This window comes from Martes martes (genome assembly GCF_963455335.1).
Source record: "Martes martes genome assembly, chromosome: 12".
Classification (NCBI taxonomy): domain Eukaryota; kingdom Metazoa; phylum Chordata; class Mammalia; order Carnivora; family Mustelidae; genus Martes; species Martes martes.
Window position 1 is genome coordinate 65,432,946 of NC_137900.1, and position 18,985 is coordinate 65,451,930.

At 41.4% G+C, this 18,985-nt stretch overlaps 2 protein-coding genes across 3 annotated transcripts in view; one reads left to right on the forward strand and one right to left on the reverse strand.

The window, feature by feature from the left end:
- INVS (inversin) overlaps positions 1 to 12,504 on the forward strand; it is a 166,192-nt gene extending 153,688 nt beyond the window's left edge. The window contains exons 15-17 of the mRNA XM_080819610.1: positions 8,233 to 8,462; positions 9,201 to 9,275; positions 12,243 to 12,504. Of these exons, the coding sequence (XP_080675736.1) occupies positions 8,233 to 8,462; positions 9,201 to 9,275; positions 12,243 to 12,349 (412 nt within the window). The 3' untranslated portion in view covers positions 12,350 to 12,504. The remainder of the gene's footprint in view (positions 1 to 8,232; positions 8,463 to 9,200; positions 9,276 to 12,242) is intronic.
- Positions 12,505 to 14,809: 2,305 nt separating this feature from the next.
- TEX10 (testis expressed 10) overlaps positions 14,810 to 18,985 on the reverse strand; it is a 63,744-nt gene continuing 59,568 nt past the window's right edge. For both annotated transcript variants that reach the window (XM_080819612.1, XM_080819611.1), the window contains exons 14-15: positions 16,430 to 16,640; positions 14,810 to 15,194 (exon numbers count right to left, since the gene is read on the reverse strand). In XM_080819612.1, coding sequence (XP_080675738.1) covers positions 15,081 to 15,194; positions 16,430 to 16,640 — 325 coding nt within the window. In that variant the 3' untranslated portion in view covers positions 14,810 to 15,080. The remainder of the gene's footprint in view (positions 15,195 to 16,429; positions 16,641 to 18,985) is intronic.

Here is an 18,985-nt window from a genome sequence, read left to right on the forward strand (position 1 = left end):
CAGTTGGTTAAGCGGCTGCCTTCGGCTCCGGTCATGATCCCAGCATCCTGGGATCGAGTCCCACATCGGGCTCCTTGCTCGGCAGGGAGCCTGCTTCTCTCTGTCTCTGCCTGCCACTCTGTCTGCCTGTGCTTGCTCTCGCGCTCTCTCTCTCTGACAAATAAATAAAATCTTAAAAAAAAAAAAAAGGTATTGATAAGATAAAATAGTTAAAAACGGGGTGCCTGGGTGGCTCAGTCATTGCGCATCTGCCTTTGGCTCAGGTCATGATCCCAGGGTTCTGGGATCGAGCCCTGCATCAGAATCCCTGCTTGGCGGGAAGCCTGCTTCTCCCTCTCCCACTCCCCCTGGTTGTCTTCCCTCTCTTGCTGTCTGTCAAATAAATAAAACCTTAAAAGAAATAATTAAAAACATTAAAGTAGGAAGGAGGAAATTTTTAAAAAACAGAATAAAAAATAAAATTAAAAAAAATTAACTTTGAACGACTAAAGGTTCATGGAGGGGTGGTGTAAGCAATGAATACTATGTGTTGCTTTCCCCTAGCTCTGCAGTTTTGCAGTTCTCATTGATCAGCGATCTTGGTCTTGGCTGGATGTTCTTGCTGACCTTCTGGGTAGGAGCCTGTTGCAGTGATTCTCAAATGTCTTTGCCTAAGGCAGAATTGCACTGCTCTTGCCAGGGGCCTAATTAATCTGCTCAGTTTCGCTCTCAGGAGCTTTTTGTTCCCTGAACACCTTCCATACAGCTTTGGAGGAAGAGAATGAAGATGGCGGCCTCCCAGTTTCTGATCCATAGAAGCCGAGAGTTCAGGGCCCCACTCCTCAGTGCATCCTTGGAGAAAAGCAGGCAATCCCTCCCATCTCCCTAGTCTCCGGCCGCACTCTGAGCTCACCCAGTCTGTGACCTAGCGTTTCTATCTCTGGTGCACAGCTCCGTTTGGAGTCTCCAAACCCAGCAGATTCCTGCAATGCACTCCTGTGCCACTCCACCCAGAGGAGGAAGGAAGGGGGTCCCTGCTCTAGCAGTGGCCCAACTGTGCCTTAGACCTCAGTTTAAGGTAACTCCGAGCTGAGAAACCCCCACCCCCATGGCTCAGTCTCTGCAGCCAGCTTCCCCGCTCCGATACCTGGCAGCTCTGCCACACTTAGATACCCCTGGTCTTCGCGACCCCGCAGGTCCTGAGACCATGAGGTCTCCACCCACCACTTAGCCTCTGGAGTGATATCCCTCAGTGGAGCAGACTCCTAAAGTTCCTAAAAGTTCGGATTTTGTGCCCTGCTGCTCTACAGCTTGCCAGGAGCCAGCCCCTCCCCCCGAGTCTATCTTCCCGTGTCGCCTCAGATTCACTTCTCCACACGTCCTACCTTCCAGAAAGTGGTTGATTTTCTGTTCCTACTATCTTCCTACTATCTGTTCCTACTATCCTTCTATCTTGAGTTTGTAGGTGTTCAGAATGGTTTGATACTAGCTGAACCCCTGGGACCCAATATTTAGGTCTCCTACTCCTCTGCCATCCTGCTCCTCCCTCTCCTATTTTGTTTTTGATGCTATTATAAATGAGATCATTTTATTACTTTTCAGATAATTTGTTGTGTTAGAAATGCCACTTATTTTTGTATATTATTTTTGTATCCTGCAACTGTGCTGAATTTGTTGAATAGATCTAAGAGTTTATCTGGTAGAGTCCTTAAGGTTTTTTATATATAAAGTCATCCGTAAATAGAGAGAGATTAACTTCTTCCTTTACTTACGCAATGTCATTTATTTTTTTCTTGCCTGATTGTTCTAGCTAGGACTTCCAGTACTTCTAGGACTGTGTTGAATAGGAGTTGAGTAGACACCCTTGTCTTGTTCCTAATCTCAGAAGGAAAGTTTCCAACTTTTCACCATTGAGTTTGATGTTAACTGTGGACTTGTCATATGTGACCTTTATTATGTTGAGGTATATTACTTCTGTACCTAATTTCTTAAGTCTTTACCATGAATCAGGTGTTAAATCTTTTTCAAAGATTTTATTTATTCATTTGAGAGAGGTATAGAGAGAGAGAGAGAGAGAATGAGCAGAGGGAGAGGCAAAGGGAGAGAGGGAGAAGCAGGCTGCCCACTGAGCGAGGAGCCTGCTATGGGGCTTGATCCCAGGACCCCAGGATCATGACCTGAGCTGAAGGCAGATGTTTAACCATCTGAGTGACCCAGGTGCCCCAGATGTTAAATTTTGTAAAATGCTTTTTCTGTTTCTATTGAGATAATCATGGTTTCCTTTCATTCTAGTAGTGTATCGTAGCACTTTGATTTTATGTATGTTGAACTATCTTTTCATTTCAGGGGTAAATCCCACTCAGTCATGGTAAATGATCCTTTTAATGTGGTGAATTCAGTTCTTGTTATTTTATTGAGAATTTTTGCATCTATATTCATTAAGAGTATTGGCTTGTAGTGTCATTTTCTGTCTTTGGTATCAGGGTAATGCTGACATCATGAAATGAGTTTGCGAGTGTTCCCTACTCTTCAATTCTTCTTTGGGAAGAGTTTTAAAAGGATTGGCATTATTTCTTTTAAGATTTTATTTTTAAGCAATCTTTACACCCAACATGGGGCTTGAACCTACAACCCCAAGATCAAGAGTTGCATGCTGTATTGACTAGGCCAGCAGGCACCCTGGCATTAATACTTTAAATGTTTGGTAAAATTCACCAGCCATCTGGTCCTGAGCTTTTCTTCATTGGGAGGTTTTGATTACTGATTCGATCTTCTTAACTAGTAATTTGTCTATGTACATTTTCTATTTCTTCTTGACTCTGTGTTGGTAGGTTGTATGTTTCTATTAACTTCCATTTCTTCTAAGTTGTTTAGTTTGTTGTATAGTTGATTCCTAGTAGTGTCTTTTTGTCCATTGCCTTTCTATTGTTTCAGTTGTAATGTCTCCTTTTTCATCATATTTTTGTTGATCTGCATCATCTTAGTCTAGCTAAAGGTTGTCAGTTTTATTTTTTTCAAAGAAACAACTCTTAATTTTGTTAATGTTCTCTGCTGTTTTCCTGCTATTTCACTTATTTCTGCTCCATCTTTATTTCACTCTTTCAGTAATTTTGGGCTTAGTTTGTTCTTTTCCTATTTTCTTAAAGTGTAGGAGTAGGTTATCTATTTGAGATCTTTCTTCTTAACGTAGGTATTTATTGCTATGCAGTTCCTTCTTAAAACTTGTTACTGCATTCCACAAGTTTTGGTGTGTTGTACTTTCATTTTTTGTTTGCCTCAAGATACTTTATTGTCCCTTTGAGTTCTTCTAACATGGAAAATGTTAATTTCCACGTATTTGTGTATTTTCCAGTTTTGCTCCTCCTACTGATTTCCAGTTTCATACTACTGTAGTCAAAGAAGATACTTGGTATGGTTCCAGTCTTCTTGAATTTGCCGCACTTCTTTTTAAGACCTAAGATATGGTCTCTCCTAGGAAATGCCCCATGTGTGCTTGAGAAGAATGTCTATTCTGTTGCTGGATGGAATGTTCTATATGTCACATCAAATTGATCTTTAGTGTTATTCAAATCCGCTTTTTCTTTACTGATGCTCTAAGTGATCTATCCATTGTTGAGTGTAGGGTATTAAAGTTCTCAGCTATCATTGTATTGCTGTTTATTTCTGCTGTTAGCTATCAGTTTTTGTTTTATATATTTAGGTGTGCCAACGTTGTGTGCATAAATATTTACAAATATATCTTTTTGGGGGGCCTGGGTGGCTTAGTTGGTTAAGCGGCTGCCTTCGGCTCGGGTCATGATCCCAGGATCCTGGGATCGAGCCCCACATCAGGCTCCCTGCTCAGCGGAGAATCTGCTTCTCTCTCTCCCTCTACCTGCCACTCTGCTTACTTGTGCTCTCTCTGTCAAATAAATAAAATCTAAAAAATTAAAATAAAGCAAACCCCCCAAAACAAATATCTCTCTTTTTTTTTAAGATTTTATTTATTTATTTGAGAGAGAGACAGTGAGAGAGAGCATGAGAGGGGAGAAGGTCAGAGGGAGAAGCAGACTCCCCATGGAGCAGGGAGCCTGATGCAGGACTCGATCCCAGGACTCTGGGATAATGACCCGAGCCGAAGGCAGTCGCTTAACCAACTGAGCCACCCAGGCACCCCAAATATATCTTCTTGATGGATTGACCTTATTATCATTATATAATGGCCGCCTTTGTGTCTTTTTTACTATTTTTAAACTCTGTTCTGTCTGATATAGCTACCTGTGCCATTTTGTTACCATTTGCTTCAAATACCGTTTTCCATCCCTTCACTCTGAAGCAGCATATCATTGGATCATTTTTTTTTCCAATCCACTGAGCCATTCTGTGTCTTTTGGAGGATTTAATTCATTAACTTTTAAAGTAATTATTGATAAATAAGGACTTACTATTGCAATTTTTTTTCTGGCTATTTTGTAGAACTGTTGCACCTTGTTTCTTATCCTGTCTTGTGTGTGTTCTGATATCTTTTGGTATCTGTATGCTTCTTTATCATGTTCTTTTGTGTAACTAGCAGTTTTCCCCTTATGGTTACAAAGTATCTTCTAGTTATAACACCCTAAACTGGGAACAACTTAACTTTAATAGCACTCCTAAACTTTACACTTTTTTTTTACCCACCCACATTAGCTTACTGATGTTGAAGTTTACATATTTTTTATACTGTATACCCAATAATGGACTACTGTAGTTCTATTTTAATCAAGTTTTTGAACTTTAAAAAAAAATGTTATTTTAGAGAGAATATGGGGTGCGAGGTGGGAGAGGGAAAGTCTTAAGCAGACTCCACACTGAGCAGAGAGCCTGATGCAGGGCTCAATCTCATGACCCTAAGATTATGACCTGAGTTGAAACCAAGAGTCAGACATTTAACGAACTGTGCCACCCAGGCACACCTAAATTTTTAAACTTTTACACTAGAGTTGAAGTAGATTATGCACAACCATTATATTACGGATTCTAATTTTGACTGTTTACCATTAACAGTGAGTTTTATGCTACCTTCTGATTTATGCTAACTAGCATCCTTTTACTTCCACTCAATTCCCTTTAGCATTTCTTATGAGGAAGGTCTGGTGATTATGGATTCCTTGTTTTAGATTGTTCTTTTTCTCTCCATTTCTGAAGGACATCTTTGCAAGCTATAGAATTCTTCCCTTTAGCGTTTCTTATAAGGAAGGTCTAGTGATTATGGATTCCTTGTTTTAGTTTGCTATCTCTCCATTTCTGAAGGACAGCTTTGCCAGCTATAGAATTCTTAACGGACAATTTTTTCCTTTCATATTTTGAATATATCATCCTATTCTTCCAGGCCTGAAAATTTTTTGTTGAGAAATGCATTTATAGTCTTATGGAAGTTGTTTTATATTTAACTTCTTTAGCTTATTTGAAAATTTGAGTTTTGACAATATAAAATGTCTTAGTATACCACTATTCAGGTTCTATTTAGAGTTCTTTGGGTTTCATGGGTCTGGATATCCATTTCTTCTCCAGGTTTGGGAACCTTTCAGCCATTACTTCTTTAAATATATTTTCTGTCCCATTCTTTCTGTTCTGGAATTCCCATAATGCATTTGTGCTCTTCATGTTGCTCTTCTAATTTCAAATGTCCTGTCTTCTAAGTCACTGATTCTTTCTTCTACATGGTAAAGCGTAGCTTTGAAGCTCTCTACTGAATTCTTCAGTTCAGACGTGTATTTTTTCAGCTCTAGGATTTTTTTTTAATTTTTTGTTGTTGTTGAATTCATTTTGTTCATGCATTATCTTGCCAATTTCATTTGGTTGTGCATTCTTGTAGTTCACTAAACTTCAGGGGGTTTCTGAATTTTTTTATATAACAATTCACAGATTTGGGTTAAGTTACCAGAGTTTTATTCGTTTCCTTTGGCAGTGTCATGTTTACCTGATTTTTTGTGATTCTTGATTTCTGATGTTGCTGAGTGAGTGGTCTTCTCTTCCACACTTTACTGGTTTGCTTTAGCCAAGACAGTTCTTCCCAGGCAGTTCAGTTTGGGTTTCTGGACCTGTCTACTAGTAACATCCTTGGGCAGGGAGAACCTTGCTATCAGAGCAGTCTATTTTGGGGCAACGGAATTTGAGTTTGTGCTGCTGCCTGGGAACAGTTGGATAGGCCTACTGGGTTGGTTCTCTGACCAAGCAAGGCTTTAGGAGGGACTGTGAGTTGCCTGGGGTTTCTGGTCAGGCTTACTAGATCATTGGGTGGCTGGGTACTAGATTTAGCAGTAGGTGGGGCTATGAATTCACTTCCGTGAATTGGCAGGGCAGCAGGACAGGCCCTAAGGCATGCACCACTTGTGTGGGGGCTCAGTAAGACAAGACTTTACATTGACTTCCCTAGCCAGTTGGGGCCACCAATTTTGCCTGCATACAGGGATAGAGCCAGGCTACTTTCTATTTAAGTGCCACTGTAAGAAGGGCTGTTGGATGGGCTACAAAGCTTCCTGTGTGCTATGGCTAGGTTTCCTGGTCAGATGGGCTGAAGGCTGTAATCAGCAATGGCTAGGGCTATGAATTATCTTCCTTGCCCATACAGGTCAGGGAATTGGCTCAAATGCCTAAAAAACTCTGTAAGGTTGACTCAAGCTGACCTGGGCCATTATTTTTTGCTCTGCAAATAATCAGCTCTGTGTGCTGTACCTCCCTGCTTGAGTTTGCAGAGCTATGCAGCTTTCTAGGTGTTCTGACCAGGCTTTGATCAGGCAGGGCCAGGAGCTACACTCATGTGTGGGACAGGCTGTACCTCAGCTCTCCACCTGAGCTGAAGCAGACTAGACTGCAAGGTTGACAGAGCTCTTTGAGGACCCAATCAGGCACCCTGCTGTGTTCCCTGGTCAGATTGCAGCTCTGTTTTGGCTCTGCAGATAAGCAAAATTAAAGATTGAGACTACTACATGGGCACTGCAGGTAGGAACTTGGTCTACCAAGATCCACATCTTGGCTGCTTTTAAGCCCTTCCTTTCCCCATCAGTCAGATTCCGAGGTCAAGCCCTACAGATTCCCTGGCAATTGTCATGGGTGAGACCAGAAGGGAGCTTCCCAAGAAGTGACCCACAATGCTGGGGGAACTGGATTCCACCAAGGGTTCTCTTTTCCCATTTGAGGAACAATACAAAGGCTCAAGGCAGACATTTTGGCGTTGTACTACACCAGCCTGCTGTGCATTCTACTGTGTAGTGCAGTCAGCATGTAGGTGTTCCTCATATGCCAATGCAGTCTATCTGGTCTCTGTGATGCAAAGGGCTGCAACCTCACTCCCATATTCTAGCACTTTCTCAATAGTGTCTTATCTGTGAATAGTTAATTGTTCTTATAAGGGGAAGCCAAGTCCAGAACAATCTATGATGCCATCTCAGTAACATCCCATCTACTCAGCCTTTACCAGACTCCTTGTGTCTGCCTCATGGATTTATTTTTGACTTAATCACAAGGAAAATGCCTGATATATAACAGACTCTGAACAAATGTTGGCTCCTTCCACAGTGTAGTGTAGCATTCCATTTTTCCTTCACCAAATACATAGTGCTTTAAATACATCTCATTACTGATTTTTCTGGCACATATGCCCACACCTCTGCTTATATGCCAGTTCAGCTGCGCGGAATATCCTCCTCTGCCTGCTAAGCTCCTATGCATCCTTTAAAACCCAGCACAAACACCAGCCTTGTAAAGCCTTATCAGACCACCACCAATTTTCAGTCCCCACATTGTCCCAAGCCATCTAGCTCCTCATTCTTGCACAGTACTTCTCATACTGCATTTATGTGTTTAGACATTGGCTTGACTGACCCTGAAGGCAGACTCAACTGATTCCTAGTTCAGGAAGTGTTTGATTATTTTTAAAAAAAAAAAAAAATCAGGGTGCCTGGGTGGCTCAGTGGGTTAAAGCCTCTGCCTTCGGCTCAGGTCATGATCTCAGGTCCTGGGATCAAGCCCCACATCGGGCTCTCTGCTCAGCAGGGAGCCTGCTTCCTCCTCCCTCTCTCCCTGCTTCTCTGCCTACTTGTGATCTCTGTCTGTCAAATAAATAAATAAAATCTTTAAAAAAAAATCAACATTAAACATACTGCCACTGTAAAGTAGAAATGGGAGCTTAAATGAATCTCCCAGTTCATCAAGTACTATTCCTATAGCTTCCAGGAAACTTAAGTTTCACAGTACTATGATCTTAAAGCCTTTCTCTTCTTCTGACCCCACCAGCTACCAGCTTAGGAAGCACCTGTCTCACCTTCTGCATATGAAGGAGCTTGGAGCCAGAGATGTGGACAGATGGAACCGAGAGTGCCTGGCATTGCTGCTCCAAATTTGGAGGAAAGAACTGGAACTAACCTTCCCAAAGAATACTGCAGTAACCAGGACCACCAAGAGTTCATCCAAGAACAGCTCAGGCACAAAGTCCACTAGACACTCAGTACTCAAGCAAATCTACGGTAATTGTCCTTTGGGCACTCTGTAGTTGACAAGCATCCCCAGAGTGTTGCATCAGTATCCAAAATGGAATTTAATTACAATGGGCAAACCTCCATTCAGGTAGGAACTTTATTATTCTATTTCCAGGCACCAAAAGAATCCTCAGCAACCACATTTAATGCCTCCCCTCCAGCAGCTCTGGGTCAGAATTGGTTTCATTATGCATTCTCCCATTTCAACCCAGAGAGCCTTCCAGCCAAAACGTCTTCTGCTGGCCTTCATTACTAAATGCCTCATCCTTTAAACCCCTCAAGACCACTGGCTTGTGTCTTCCCATTACCCATTTGGAGGGCTCTAGGAGCAGGAAGACCCTGTCTGCCTCACTTTGACCTCAGGGTTGCCCTTCTGTAGGAATGCCCCAGACCCATGCACTACAGTAAATACTTGTTCAGCAGATGAGCTGCTTTAAATGGAAACATTTTCAGCTCTGAAAAAAGCCCATCCAAATAAACCCAGCAGAGACAAGCTGGCTAGCTCCCCAAAAGAAAAGCGTTGAGCGAAGGCACCTTTAGAAAGACTTGCAGCCCAGGCAGCAAAACTTCAGGACTTTACCCTTGGCCTACATGGTATTTCCACACCATACCTAATTTATCTTGGCAGATACCAACAAGCTCAAGCCTTTAGCTCAATGAGGAATTTAGAACTTGGTTAGGCTACAGCTGTCATGGTCAGAAATGGTCATTGTTGGTTGATTTCAGGTTGTTCTCAAGAAGGAAAAGTACCTCATCCCACAAGATCTTCCAGAGCTCATCCTGTGCTGCGTCTCAATTCAGGTAAGGTAGCCAATGCACTGGCAAAACAGACTGGGGAGATATGGGGGAAGAATTTGCCTTGTTTCATCCCCAAAGGTGGAAGATATCACAACAGAGACTGCCAGGAGTTTCCAATGGTCATTTGATTTGAGCTGTGCATACTTTTCATTCCCCTTTCAGGGAATTATTACTGCAGTCTCCATAAGAGGCAAGTCATTGTTAACATTACCTCCAGTGGAGACAACAGACGGCAAATGGTACCTATTATTGATCACTTTTACGTATTTGTTCACATAAAGAAGGAAGTGAAAATACTGTCTGTCTTCAAATAAGACCTTGGGGAATTCTTGTTCCATATTGCTTTTACATTAAGATTCTTCATCTCTTTCTCAAAGTTGAGAAGAAGTTCTGTAACCACAAATTCTGGCTTTTGCCTTTCATGACCCTGTGAGGAGGACATTTAATATTTAATAACCTGTCCTGCTCAGGCTTCACTGTGCACAATTTCACTCATACAGAAGCTCAGGGAACTTTCTTTTCAGCTATAAGACAAGAATGTTTTACTCAGAGCCCCCTTCATTCACACCAGCATTAAATTTGGGTGATAAGTTCAGTGCTGTCAGCAGTTAATGTCAGATCCAGTGTTGCTCATGGGTGGCTATGGCAACACTGTCCCCCCACCCTTGCCGACCTAGTCATCCTGCAGGAACAGAGTGCAGCTGGGAAGGTGAACAATGACTGTCAGCATGAACTTTAACACTCATTTTGTTTTTGATGGGGAGAAAACCTGGATGTGGGGGTAGAGTCATTACTGCCCAATCTTTAATAATAAGAGTTGGGCAACTCATTTAATAGAGGCAGGCTGATCAGGGAGTAGTGGGTAGGGCAGTAAAAACTGAAGCTGATTCCTTAGAAAGTTCCCATGTAAAAAAGAAAACTTTTGTTATACTTGAATGAACTGAAAATTAGTTTCAAAAACAATGGTCAAATAGAACCACCAGAGAAGTAGCATTTAGATAATCAGAGCATTTTGTGCATAGTCCTGGATTTTTCTCTTGAGACAACCAGAAATCTTAAAAATGAAGAAGGGCTTTAGAAGCACAAAAGATTTTTTACTTAAAGGGCAGAATAAATAAATTCAAATACTTAGTGGTTTCTGGGGATTTCACATAAATAGCTTGTTTGTCCTACACACGTAATTCTGACTGGACTGGAAATAGACAAGCACTGAAGAAAATCTTTTTCCTAACCCTAAACTTGGGGGAACACAAGGTTTTGTTAGGTCCACCCATTCACATTAAGCATTAACCAGTGAATCAGGCTGACTGTCAGGGCTAACTAGTTTAGCTGGAGCCAGTATGTGTTTTGTATAGAAAACATGTCTATAAATAATTTCCACGGAAATGGGCACACAGTTTTCTGCAGTGTAGTATCACAGATGCCAAACTGAACCAAGAAGAGAACATTAATTTTGGTCTTCTCCATGAATAAAAGTTTTCATTCTTCTGCTTTGAAAATTCCATGGGATTAAGGATCTTCTGATTTGTTCACTGTCCTGTTCAGTTGAAGAAAATTATCTGGCACATAGTAAGTGCTCCAATATTTGACTGAAGGCTTTAGTAGTGCCTTTACCTCTTTAAAGAGGAAGCAGAAAGGCAGCTGGATATCACAAAGTATATATATATATATATAGCCTCCTTGGACTGTTTCTCCACATGCATTTGGGAGACTCCACATCCACAATCCCTGTTCTCTCCAGTTCTTCAACAGCAACCCCTGCAAACCAACTACAACACAGTAGCATAAGACCACAGTATTATGCTACCACAGCAGCATAAGACCACTTATGTATGTATATAAAAATATACATAATCGGGGCACCTGGGTGGCTCAGGGGGTTAAGCCTCTGCCTTCGGCTCAGGTCATGATGTCAGGGTCCTGGGATTGAGCCCTGCATCAGGCTCTCTGCTCAGCAGGGGGCCTGTTCCCTCCCCTGCTTCCTGCCACTCTACTTGTGATTTCTCTGTTAAATAAATAAAGCCTTTTAAAAAATACATATATATAAAAATAAATATGACCTTTAAAAAATACATATATATATATAATCTCCTAAATTTGGGGGCCCATCTTTTTAAATACAAAAGAACTACCTTTAAAAAAATCCACTCCAATGAATGGAACAGCCATGGCTCAAGTGATTACTGGTAATAACTCCCTTGTATGAATGCAGAATTCCTGCCCACCTACAGAAAGGTATGCAAGTAACTCAAGACTTGATACAGTAAAGGCAGCCGAAAACAGAGTTCCAGATCAACAGTTCACTGTAAAAGAATTTTAAGTAACATTAATAAAACCAGGAGAGAAACAGTAAGACATGTTTGTAACTTTTTTAACTACTTCCCTTTCATATCTGTTTCTTTGTTCTACAAAAAGTTAGGAGCAACAGATAGCAATATGGCCTAAACAAGTTTTCTTAACCATCTGGGGCCTCAGCATCCTCATTTATCAAATGAGAAGGTTTTTACATCACGGTTTTCCAACTGTCACGCCCCATTTCAAGATTGTATGCCTATCAGACTATCATCCTTAAAGACAGAGCTTTCAACAAACCTATTTTCTACAGTGGACTCTATAGCCAACTCTGTGGCCCGTGGAAAGTTAAGCTATGCATGTGTGTATGTAGGTTTGTGGTATTTTATGTTGAAACCAGAGAAAGCTATACCAGTTATAGCAGACAGACTGAAGACCTAGGTCCCAGTCACAGCTCAAGCACCTGCCCCTTCAAGGTTCTTTAAGAGATGTCCTATTATCTTAAAGGATGAGGGAAAATGCAAGGCTAGTAAGTCATCCTGTCTCTACGACAAACTGGCCACCACCTTACTAGCCCCATGGATAGTCCATACCTAAATCCTTCTTCCTCACCAGCAATGAACTCTTCAGTACTAAATTTAATAACCTGATTATCTCTCTGGTATTTGCTTTTAACAGTGAGCAACTTGCAGTGTATACACCTCCTTGAGAACAGTGGAAGATCAAAGAATTTTTCTTATAACCTACAATCAGCTACTCAATCAAAAACCAAAACAAAGCTCTGACCACATCTAGAGGAAGAACGTGTCTGGGGTAGCTGGAATAGCTAGTGCAGAGTTCTAATTCTCTGCCCTTTCATCTTTTACATCTTGAGACAACTTTAATCCCCACGCCTAAAGCCTTAGTGGCCTGAAAATGTGGTAACAACTAAGTGACCGTGTCTGAATGTTCTCTCTCTGCTTTTCTACCGCACTGTTTTGTAAACTTTTAGCCTGTGCTACAAGGATCATCGTACACTGTGCCAAAGCTTCCTGGCTGTCTACCTTCACTTCAGTCAGTACAGCTGTAAAGCAGAACTTATAATTAACAGTAAAATTTAAGTAAAACTCAGAACATGAGCACTAACATGAGATTTCTGCCAGCCAGCTGGTGCAGGCCTGGATTTTTGGCCCTGGTAAAGAACTAGATGAGATGGGTGGTTAGGAGCCTGTCCTACAGCACCCATCTTCTTCATTTCACTTTTTCTCCAATTTAATCTTTTTTCCTTTTTTTTTTTTTTTAAAGATTTTATTTATTTATTTGACAGAGAGATTACAAGTAGGCAGAGAGTCAGGCAGAGAGAGAGGGGGAAGCAGGCTCCCTGCTGAGCAGAGAGCCCGATGCGAGGCTCGATCCCAGGACCCTGAGATCATGACCTGAGCCAAAGGCAGAAGCTTTAACCCACTTATCCACCCAGGTGCCCCTCCAATCTAATCTTATTCCAACATTATCAGTTTTAAATTTTAGACCAGTATCATGACCCAGCATTTGCATTTAAAAATTAAGAAAAGGGGCACCTGGGTGGCTCAGTAAAATGTCTGCCTTTGGCTCAGGTCACAATCCCCTGGAGCTGCACCAGGCTCACCACTCAGTGGGGAGTCTGCTGGATATTCTCTCCCTTTCCTTCATAACCCTCCCCTCCCTTGCCTACTCCCCCCCCCCACACACACACACGCTCTCTCACTCTAAAATAAATCAATCTTGGGGCACCTGGGTGGCTCAGTCAGTTAAGCATCTGCCTTTTGCTCGATCTCCGGGTCCCAGGATCGAGCCCCTCATGAGGCTCCCTGCTCAGCAGGGAGTCTACCTGTCCCTCTCCTGCTCTCCGTTTGTACTCTGTCAAATAAATAAAATCTTAAAAAAAAAAAAAAAAATCGGGGACACCCGGGTGGCTCAGTGGGTTAAGCCTCTATCTTCGGCTCAGGTCAAGGTCTCAGGGTCCTGGGATAGAGCCCCGCATCGGGCTCTCTGCTCAGCAGGGAGCCTGCTTCCCCCTCTCTCTCTGCCTGCATCTCTGCCTACTTGTGATCTCTCTCTCTGTCAAATAAATAAAATCTTAAAAAAAAAAATCATAAGACAATAACAGGCACTCTGTTGATCCCTTACATTTTATAGTTCCCATGTTAGCCTCTGAAGACCTCAGGTTGCTGCTGTGTCCTGTGAACAGCAGTCTCACTTGCTGAGCACCAGCAGCAGTATCCCAGCACCGAGGAATCAACTGGGAAGGTTTACAGACCAGACCATTTTTGTATAAGGTACCAATTCAGGCCTTTTCTGCCTGACCTGTACAGGTGAGCAATCTTGTCAAATGCCATTCCTACTGGCAAGGAAAACAGTCTTAAAACTATACACATTCTAAAAACATCTGGCATAAATACAATCCAGTGATCACAGGCTTTTTCACATTTTTAAGAGCAAAGTTACTGTAGGAATATAGACAGAAGGCCTAAACAGTGACAGGCTCAAGTATTTCTAGGACCACTTCCATTTTCTGAAAATTACTGCCACCTGTCCTGACAGTAAGAGATAAGAAGCAATAAAGTGTTAACAACTGTAGCAAACTGTAAAAAATTTAAGGTAGTTCATAATTATGAAAATGAATACAGGTGACCATTGAGCAGTCAGGTTTGTATGGCTCCACTGAAAATGGTTTTTCAATAAATACATGTAGTACTGATAAATACAGCTGTAGTACTGCAAATGTGTTCTTTTTCTCTAGCTTGCTTTAAGAATTAGGTATCTAACACCAAAAAAATATGGGTAAACTGATTATCAATAAGGCTTCTGGTCAACAGCATGCTATTAGTAGTAAAGGTTTGGGGGAATCAAATGTTATACACAGATTTTTTTGACTGGGGGGAGGGTGTCAGAACCCCCTAAATCTCCCCCAATATTGTACAAGGGTCACTATAAATTGCTATATATAGCTTTTAACAGACCATTAGTGGAAAGTACTTTTGAAAGAATTAACTTGATCAAAACAAGTTCCATTTAGGTATAGAAAAACCCCAAACAACTGTATCACTATCTTGAAATCTTGCTCCTGCAGAGAGGGAGAGAAACCTGCTGTATATAATAGGACTCCATAGTCAGAAGCTGAATTTCATGATGGAGAAGGGCAACTGTTCCCAAATAAAAAACTGGTTTCTGTTGCTGTCTGAATGAACCACAGGTGAGACCACACAAAGAGACTCTGCTACTTTCTCGATAAATAATAGAAGGTACTATATTACCAGTCTGTATTTGGTAAATATTTAGTTCCTATGAAATGCAAAATACACTAACCACCTGTAAGCAAGTATTATGTACTAGTCCAAGAAGCCAGCCTGCATTATTTTCCTACCTTAGAGCAAAGGAAGGTTCATAAACTTCTTTAAAAGTTCAACTTTAATGACAAACATTACATCAGTCTCTCTTCAAAATTAGATGTGAATAAACAGTTTCAAACAGGAGGTACCACGATGTCTCTTATTGTACTCAATACACTGTACTCAGCGCACTGGGCCCCTGGGGATGCCCAGTGATATATACATTGAAGCAATAATGCAAGTCTGTGAGCCACTGTTCCTGAATACCTCCACTCTTCAAGGTCTGCAGAGAAAAACAAGAGGAATTTGAGAATTGTATCAAAACTGTTATGCTACCTGACAGTATTTTATAAACCCAAACAAGACTTCCAAACCACTGCAATCTCATCCTCCATCTATCAATCACCACAGGAAATCTTACTGGAAATGGAGATTTGTTAATTGGGCATTACCACTGGAAGTGAAAATTCCTAGTTACACTCCCAAATACAAGCAGTACTACCAGTTTGTAGTTTCATCTGCTCCCTCTCAAATACTAGGAACTAATGAAATTTCACCATCAACCATCCCTACACTCTGGACTTCCTCACAATCTTTGCACTAACATCAACTGAGAATAATTCTACAAGGCCGATTGATAGTTTCTGTCATTCTCTTCCTTATAGAGGTAAGCTGATTCTGCAACCTCAGAATAATCCAAATTCTTGACTTTTCTTCCCTTCTATTTCTGAATGGTGCCTCTTCCATTACTTCCAGAAGGCTGCTGAGAAAATTCAGAACAAGAACCTGTCATATGTATCTAGTTAAGTTCTATTACTCTGAAGTATTACACATAACAACTAATAAAGCTCCAAAATAAATAAATAAAGCTACATAAGAAACCTCTAACTCTTCCAAACCAAAACCACTACAGGAATCCTAGAGATGCCCCTGCAAAACAGAATCAATCACCAGACAAGACTGAAACCTGCAACTTCTTAACTTTCTCTTATTCTCCAGTGAACTAAGTGACTAGAAATTGGTTATAGTGTATTCCTGGTAAATAATTTTCTTAATGACAGCTGACATTTGTTGAGAACTTAGTATCTGTTATGTTAAAAACTTTGAGTAATCTCATTTTATGGTTACCAAAACTCAATTAAGTTGCTATTCTTACAGCAAGGTAAGACAACTGACAGGTTTTAAAAACGACACCAAACTATCACAGTTCATCATCAGAGTCTGTATCAGACTCCTGGTAGGAGTGACTCTGATGCCTGTACCTCTTCTCAGTTGCTTGCCACCTGGATTCAGTATGACTGCTTTATGGCTTTTATTATGGACTTTGGATCAAAGACCTCCCCTGGTTAAGTGGCAGGTGCTAGTGTTCAGGGGAAGCCCTGGAAAATCACCACAGTGGGCTTACTTCCAGGAGTCAATGTACACAGGGGACCTAACCTCCCGAGAGCAACAGCCCCATTCCCTGCGAGGAATCCCTTTTTCTAGTAATAGTACAAAGCCCTATTCCACACTTCTTACCGTGATATTCTTGATGATCTGCTGCACCAAGATGGCGTTGGTTAACATATGAGTCCTGAGGGGTGCGTGCTGAAGCAGCAGGCGAAGCAGCTGGCCCACAACAGGCAGCTCCTCAGGCCCAGCTCTGTTCACCCGCAGGCTCTGCAGCATCAACCTGAGAACTCGAGGCAGGAGAGCCAAGATGGAGACACAGACCCCCCACAGTTTGTCCCTACAACAACAGACAAAAATGAGTCAGAGAGCCAACACACACAGAAAGAGTACCCTTTCTGTATTTCCTAAAACTGAAAAATGTCCTTTTTAAGAAACATGGTGTTCTCTGATAAAACTCCACAAATCAGAACTAATAACTAGGTTTCATCAGAGCTAAGTTTAAGCGAATCCAATAAAGAACCAGGTGCTCTCCCCAATTTAATGAGTTCTAGGAAGCCTAAGCAATCAGCACTTTCCTGGGCTTAACAGGACATTCTTGAAGCCCTGGTGATCATATAACACAGAATTAGCCAAAGAACAGAATAATCTATATATGCATACTATTCTCTACTGCTGAACATTATTCAACTATTACACATCATCAAAAATCAAGAGTAAGACTATCGCACTGATAAAAAGAAAAAAATGGGGTGCCTGGCATGTGACCCTTGATCTCAGGGTCTTGTGTTCGAGCCCCATGTTGGGGGTAGAGTTTACTTGAAAAAACAACAGAGGCACTTAGGTGGCTCAGCTGGTTAAGTGGTTTCAGTTTAGGCCATGATCTCAGAGCTGTGTAACAGAACCCCACGCTGGTCTCCACACTCAGCTCTCGAAGTCTGACTGAAATTCTTTCCCCCTCCCCTTCCCACTGCTCTCTCTCGTGCTCTCTCTCTCTAAAATAAATAAAATCTTAAAAAAAAAAAACACATAAAACAACAAAACTTGATGAAACTCTATGCCTGTAACCTGAATTCTAAGCTGCTTCAGTATTTTGAAGATGAGAGATTTGTGGAGAAAGTTGTGCTCACAAGGAACCAAAATGGATTGCAGAAAGTAGCCAATTAGGGGACTATTACTGCATTACTAGGTCATGAAAAGCCAGAAATAATAAATCCAAATTTTAGTATGCATCATTCTCTTGGTATTGTTATACAGCAGGAACAAAAATGTTTTATGATAAAGGTTAAGTGGACTTGCAGCTAGCCTAACCACAATCCAGAAGAGGGTCAATTAAATGGAGCAATGAAGAGTCCACTGGCTGGCTGCTAAAAGCCCTGACCTTAGTCTGTTACAGATTCTCTATCAGGAGTGTGTAATTCTCCTAGTCCCAAAATCTTTCAGAGAATCTGACTACCTCCAGATGTAGAAGCTGCAGTCCTTTCACAATTTGATCAACCTCCCCAACTTCATATACAGCAACTGCATCAAAGGTGGATACTGAATCCATTCTAAGCCAACCTTAGAATAAGTTTGGAGACTTATTTGGAGACTTATTTCTCTCTTATTTGGAGACTTTATTCAGCCTGTTGACTCATGCATAGCCACATACAAGGAGAAAAAAGCCAGATTGCAGACACAGCTAATAAGGAGGCAAAGGCACAGAGATAAAGACTACACAATCTAGAAGAAAATGTAGAGAGAACTACTTTGGCTCCTAAGGAGTTTCAGTTCCTGCTTCCACAATTCCTAGCCCTTGGGTTTTCTAAGTTACCCCTGCACTGGTCCAATATTCATTTTCTATTTTAACTTGAGTGGATTTCAAATAATTGCTGACCAAAACTGTGCTAAAAGGGCTCATGAAGGGCGCCTGGGTGGCTCAGTGGGTTAAAGCCTCTGCCTTCGGCTCAGGTCATGATCTTGGGGTCCTGGGATCAAGTCCCGCATGGGGCTCTCTGCTCAGCAGGGAGCCTGTTTCCTTCTCTCTCTGCCTGCCTTTCTGCCTACTTGTGATCTCTCTCTGTCAAATAAATAAATAAAATCTTTAAAAAAAAAAAAAAGGGCTCATGAATTCTACACTATACTAAATATAAGTACAGTGGAGTGGATCAATAAAGTTTAAAACTCCACCTTAAAATACACAATTAAAAACTGTCAAGCCAAAAAGAAATACAAGAGACCTGGATACCACAGGCAATAGAAGAAATACTATATGAACAGCCATTCCTAGGGTTTTCTAAGAGTTGTCATGAGTGTACTCATTCTAAATGTATGCATGCTAAAGTGTTTAAAGGACAGAACTGGGGGCCACCTGGGTGGCTCAGTCAGTTAGGTGTCTGCCTTCAGCTCAGGTCATGATCTCAGAGTACTGGGATGGAGCCCTGTGGCCAGCTTCCTGCTCAAGGAGGAGTCTGCTTCTCCTTCTCCCTCTGGCCCTCCCCCTGCCACACTCCTGCTCTCTCTTGTGCATACATGCACTCTCAAATAAATAAAATCTTTAAAAAGGGGGGGGGCAATGAAATTAAGGTTTCAGAGCTCAAAACCGTAGTTCTAAAAACCATTCTCAAGAAACTAATGAAAGTTCAGTATTTTGTATACAATTTTAAGGAGTTAAGATAACTTCACAAACTTCTGACATATTCTAAA